Source organism: Macadamia integrifolia, unplaced genomic scaffold (genome assembly GCF_013358625.1).
Source record: "Macadamia integrifolia cultivar HAES 741 unplaced genomic scaffold, SCU_Mint_v3 scaffold_216A, whole genome shotgun sequence".
NCBI classification, from domain to species: domain Eukaryota; kingdom Viridiplantae; phylum Streptophyta; class Magnoliopsida; order Proteales; family Proteaceae; genus Macadamia; species Macadamia integrifolia.
In genome coordinates, this window is record NW_024870646.1 from 51,157 (window position 1) to 57,263 (window position 6,107).

The 6,107-nt window shown below is 37.3% G+C and overlaps 1 protein-coding gene and 1 long non-coding RNA gene across 5 annotated transcripts in view; both read right to left on the minus strand.

The window, feature by feature from the left end:
- Nucleotides 1-1,521, minus strand: part of LOC122071385 — a 5,509-nt gene extending 3,988 nt beyond the window's left edge. For all 4 annotated transcript variants that reach the window (XR_006138166.1, XR_006138169.1, XR_006138167.1 and 1 more), the window contains exons 1-2: nt 1,368-1,521; nt 668-758 (exon numbers count right to left, since the gene is read on the minus strand). This is a non-coding gene — a long non-coding RNA (uncharacterized LOC122071385). The remainder of the gene's footprint in view (nt 1-667; nt 759-1,367) is intronic.
- Nucleotides 1,522-3,401: 1,880 nt separating this feature from the next.
- The window catches only part of LOC122071356 (eukaryotic translation initiation factor 3 subunit A-like), a 24,053-nt gene continuing 21,347 nt past the window's right edge, over nt 3,402-6,107 (minus strand). Inside the window, exons 8-10 of the mRNA XM_042635695.1 lie at nt 5,624-5,844; nt 5,280-5,481; nt 3,402-4,170 (exon numbers count right to left, since the gene is read on the minus strand). Coding sequence (XP_042491629.1) covers nt 3,728-4,170; nt 5,280-5,481; nt 5,624-5,844 — 866 coding nt within the window. The 3' untranslated portion in view covers nt 3,402-3,727. The remainder of the gene's footprint in view (nt 4,171-5,279; nt 5,482-5,623; nt 5,845-6,107) is intronic.

A 6,107-nucleotide genomic window follows, 5' to 3' on the forward strand; every position in this document is an offset into this window, starting at 1 on the left:
CAATCCCATTAAGTTGGGATAAGGCTATTTTTTTTTTTCAAAACAAAGAACATGAAAGACTAACTACTACTCATATACATCATATCCGACTTATTTATAGATCGAATGTTTTTTTTCCAAGGCATCTTTGGCCATAGACTTAAGCACCCCTACATATCTATTGTTAGGTTTAATAACAAAATTGGGGTAAAGTGTATAATTATCCATCTTTGAACGTAGAGGTATTAAAGTTCTAGGGCAAGAAGTTAATAAAGATCCGAAGTTCCTTTCGAAAAACATTCCGATTTCCTTTTCATCGCTCCACGGCTGAGTTCGTTAGTTGTTGTTATTATCAAGCAGGCAAGGTAAATATTGACTCCTCCTGCATGTACTAGTACAACACAAACAGACAAACAAAAGCCTAACCTTTTGTCCCAAAAAGGCTTATTTTCCTTTGAAGTACCATTTTCTATGAAAACCAATTAGTTTTCCACTCTTTTTATGTGCAACTAAATGGAACCAGAAAAGAAAAATGTAAAACTTAGGGATACAAAACAGAAGACGTTAAACATTGGAAAATAACATTACAGATATCTCACCATCAACCAAAACCCAATAAAATAACAATCACACCATCAGTTTTCAAAACCAACAAATACTTTTGCAGAAGAGTTGTTAAGTTACTGACCTTCAGCACCCTTCAGGGCATTCTGCAGTTCGGCAAAAATTGCCATGGCTATCAGTCAGCTATTTCCGCCCCAAGACAATAAGGCTACAACCTAATCCACAAGAACAAAACTCTGTTACATTAATTCACAAAGAGAACAGCTAGCAAATGTGACAACTCAATTGAAAGAAGATAGATATTAACTTTCAGGGAACCCTCTCCCCTTAACTCTTTTACACTTAAAAAAATGATAAAATAATAGTGGGCGATCCAATGGCCTACTGTTCAAGAGCTGTGGACAGGTATATCCAATTCCAAATCAATCTGCTACCCAAAATTTTTTTCCCAAATTAATCATACCCATAGTTCCCAAATTTATATGTAGCATAAAAATTTAAGCTTCTGAGCTACAGAAAGAACCAATCTCGTAATGCAAGAGAGAGAAAACGAAGCAAGTGAGGGAAGATGGGTTTAAGAAATTTTCTCCAAATATCTACTCTCTCCTAGCGAAGAACAGTTCTCAGTCTCACGGAATCAGACTGCTTAGACTAACAACACTATAAAATGTTCAAGCTAGAGACTCAATCTCCAAAACACACGCACTTAAAGCTTTCTCATATACATCCCAAATAACACAGACAGAGAAAAATTATAATTTTAAAAAAGCTAGGAAAAAAAAGGGTAATCACAAAAGCAGACCCAGAAAGGAACAGAAGCAAACCTTCTCCATACCGAATTCATTGACATGATTTTCTTCGATTTTGAGAGTGAACAAGCACCGAAAGAAAACCAAAATCTAACACCAACACCATGGCTGTGTTTGATAGCCGAGAGAAGAAAAGAAAAAAATACACTTTTTTGCACCTTTTTCTTGGCGTGAAGAATTTTTTTTACAAATTTTTTTTGAGAATTATGAAATTTTCTTTTGTTCCTAAAATGATTTTTGTAAAAATATAAGAAAACATGAGAAAATATGAAAACATAATAAAACAAAAAATAATGATTATACAATGATTTCCTATGTGTCTATCTCTCTTCTAAAATTCAAAATTTTTTGAATTTTTTTCTTTTCTTTTCTTTTCTTTTCTTCTCTTGGTTGCTAAACATGTATAATCTTTTTATTTTTTCACCATTTCATTTCTTTTCTTATCTTTTCTTTTCTTTTCTTTTCTTTTCTTTTCTTTTCTTTTCTAGATTATTTTTTCTTTTCTTTTCTTTTCTTTTCTTCTCTTGGCTACCAAAGCCTATATCTAGATGAAGATAGTGAGAGAATAGACACACTGTTCAGTGTACCTGTTCCTTGCACCATACTTTCTCCTCTGGAAAAGGTCAAAAAAAAAAACACATGGGATTTTGGTTTATTTGGGTGGAAAGTGGGATTTCTCTTCCAGTGAGGATTTTATCCCCCATTTGTAATTCATTAGACCTTTGCTTCCACTGAAAGAAAATTCACTAGACGTTTGCACTACTCAATTCATGGTTTTAGGATTTGGTATCGATATATATATATATATATATATATATATGTATGTATATAGACAAAGGTCAAATCATCACAATATTGTCCATTTTGGAATGAATCCCTCATGGCTTTAAAATGCATCGTTCAATATATCAAAATACACAGCGAAGCAATACTAACCTATAACCCGGGGAGAGGGACCAGTGATATCTCTCTCTCTCTCTCTCTCTCTCTCTCTCTCTCTCTAGCACCCCCAGGCTGGAGAGGATCCAAATCCCTCACCGAGGTATCAGTATAAACCCCTCACGGATTTATATCAGAAGGTAACTTATCTTCCCACTAATAGTTTAACACCAATTTCATCCAAATCTTAAATGTTAGAAAGATATGACGAAAATAAGACGAATGGTTCAAAATAGGACATGAGGTGTTCAATCCAATTCATGAGATGTTTTGTCAACTAAAATCTCTATATAACTCATCAATATCTTTTTCTCAAAGCCCAAAACACTGTTTTTAGTCCATATGGAGTTTGCTAAGTAATAATAATAATAATAATAATAATAATAATAATAATAAAATGAAACATAGACATAAATGGGATGCTATCTGACAGAAATCAAACTTGAAATTTGATATGTAGTCAGTCTAGACCATTCACTCTTTCATAGCTGGAACAAGTGAATAATGAAAAGGATGATCTAGTTAAAAGGCAAATTAAATTAATGTCAGTAGCTGTTGCTGCCTTGTAGAAGGATGATCTGGTTCTGATGTTTAGATAGATCAAAATTAACACACATGTTAATATCACATGTCAGAGTTAGTGATCCATCTCAACACTATGGCTCAAACGATTTCACAAATTGAATTTTATAAAATATCACCTTGACACGTGTTAGAAGGCCAATTAAGAGCCCCAAAGAAAAAAGCCAGCTAGGCTAAAGGTAAATAAATCACTCATGGTTCATTTGATCTAATCCACAGCCTTCATGGTTCAAGTTCAGCTGTCTTTAACTTTGTCTCAACAGGCTCGAATGTACCTAGTGGAAAAAGATATACAACCCAAAGCTGGGAAATTACATAGCATGTGCCTCAGTTTCAATGTGATGATTGAACGGTAATGCCATGAGATATTGGAACATATAGCATCAGCAGTATTTACAGTGGCATTGTCAGGAATTCATGTATCAGACTATCAGTAAGGAAAATCAGGGCAGCATTACCAAGATGCCAATTAGAACCCGGTGAATGATATTCACCATTTGCCAGTCAACAGTGATTTAACACCAAAAAGGTCCAAAACATCACCTTTCTTCAGGCATAACATTAGTCTTTAGTTGAATGTCTTACAAGAACAATACAATCTGCAATATAATGGAATCTCACAAAAGCTTGATCTCTTTGTAGGTTTGCATTACTTGCGGGTCTGGATCAAGAAATTTATGGAAATATCAAGCAGGCCATATAAATACTTACTCCTCATGCATGTACAAAACAAAACACAAACAGAAACAAAATTCCCCTGAAGCTAAAACCCCTGCCTTGCAAAAAAACTAATGGGAAAAATTGTCCATTCACTCGAAAAAGACTAGTTGCTCAAGCCTATAAGCAGATAAAGGTCAACGTTCAGGTCCACCACGTGAAGAAGTCCTGGAAGATGACCATGTGGAAGACCTTGCACCACCACTCCCAGAAAATGACCGACGGTCATCACTACGCCACCTGTCACTAGATTGGGGTGGGCGGTCATCATGTCTGCCCCACCGATCAGGTTCTGAAGATGGAGCAACCCCGGAGGCATCTACTTTATCACGCTTGAACCTGGGAACATATTTTCCAGGGTTGGGGGCAGCGGCAGCAGCAGCAGCTACTGGTTCTGTCTGATGGACCACAACAGGAGGCTCAGCAGACCTCAAAGGTGGCTCCACTGATCTTGCCAAGAGAGCTTCTCTCCTCAGCCTCTCCTTCTCTTCCAATTCCCGCTCCCTTTGCCTCTGTTTTTCAGCAATCTCATCCAACTTTGCTTTACGCTCTGCTTCTTCCTTCTTTCGCCGCTCTTCCGCTGCAATTCCAAGATATTTAGGAACTATTAAATACCAGACAAAAGTCCAAACAGGTGTAAGCCATCAAATAATATGCCCCATCCCATATATGGGTGGCTATGGGTCATGTCTGGTCAGTGTTTTGAGTCAAGATACAATTGCCTTGAACCAAATATGATGCATATACCAAGATGGGTCATGCTTGGAGTCAGGACCTTCTTGTGTAATTGCAACAGAGGTTTCTTATCAATGAATCATATTGGTCATCTTTGATATAACCTTCCCCTGTAGTTTCATGCGAATGGGTGTTTGTCATATGATCTGTTTTATATTAATTGAAGATAAAACCTTCACAAAATGAAAATGAGATTCATAAGCTCAAGAAAACAAAATACAGATCAGACCACCAAGTCAGACACCTTACCAATGTTAAAAATAATTTAGGTAGTATTTGGGGGGAAGTGTGTGGCTTTTTTTGTTTTTGGTGGGGGGGGGGGGGGGGTGGAGTTACTAGGGTTAACTTCGTCTTCACCACAAGGGGCATATTCCCTCGCCATTTGGTAGTGATATGGATAGATTCCACATGAGAGGATCCCACAACCATCTCGCTGGTCCATTTTCCGCCCAAAACAAGCACCAGAAATGGTTAGAAGAGAATTTAAAGTTTAAAATTCTCCCAATAATGAAATACAGCAGCATTCCAGTCACTTTGTACTCGAGTTTAGGATACTCCCCTGCTTGTTCGGGGCTGAAACTAGACGAAAGAGATGGAGGTGGTCCATCCATCATATGGACCCACCCATGTTTGCCAAGGGCAAGTTGTGATGAAGAAAACCCATAAAACCTTTGGATATTAGTATTTATTTTCATCAGTTAAAAAGTCAGAATCTAAACAGTTTTGGAAGGCCTAAATCCTAAAACCAATTTATTAAACATGTCTCATGTTGCATCCAATTTTTATGGGGAAAAGGCTTTCCTCAACCAGTCTGTTGGTGTCAAAATTGCTTACGTGGGAAAATGCCCCTTGCCCCTGTCCATATGAGCCAGCTCTGGAAAAGGCCAATCTCCTTCTAGGGTTCATAAATTGCATTACAACTTAGCTGAGGACAATATAAAGATATAAGATTACCTTCACGCTTCCGAGCCTCCTCTTCTTCATGCAACTTATTTAACCTCTCCTCCTCAGACCTCAGATAGAATATCAACTTCCTCCTAGTCTCCCTCTCCTGCTTCCGGGCCTGAAGAAGTTGCTTGATTCTTTCCTCTCTTCCCCTTTTCAACTTATTAATTTCAACTTCTCGACGGCTGACAATTTTCTCCTGGAATATTGTCTGCAATAAAAAGAAAATTGTAGCCAAATTTTTAGGTTGGAAAAATGCAATTTCAAAGCCATACAAATTAAAAACATATGCAATAAAAACTAGCTCAATACAATGGCAATTCATGTTGACCAGACGAATACATTAAACTAACCTTTTGGTCCAGCATGCGAGCCAACCTGTTCTTTTCCTGTAGGTCTCCAGCATGTCGCTGTCTGCTCAGCTCAATCTCTTGCTGCAAAGTAGCATGAAGCATTCCAGTCAGTATGTTCAAGTAAACATAACAGAAAACCACAGCGAAATGAGAGAAACAAGGTTGACCAAATGATGCGGATCCGGGTTCCAAAAGTCGGAATTCGGATCGCTTAGAGCCCACTTAAACACTCAATAAAACAAAGACAACACCCAATAACAATTGTATTGAAATAAAGCTTCAACTAAATGGTAGAATTGTAATTAAGCTGAAGTTTCCAATGAAGGTGGCAGTTTTGTAAATAAATGGAACTTAACCAAAGGAAAACCAAAAGTGACTTGAGTGGAAAAAACAAACGTATGGCCAAGGACAAACTAGGAAAAAAGAATTTAATATCAGGACAAACCAGAATAAGGATAAAAGGTAAGGGCACTTGAGGAAATAG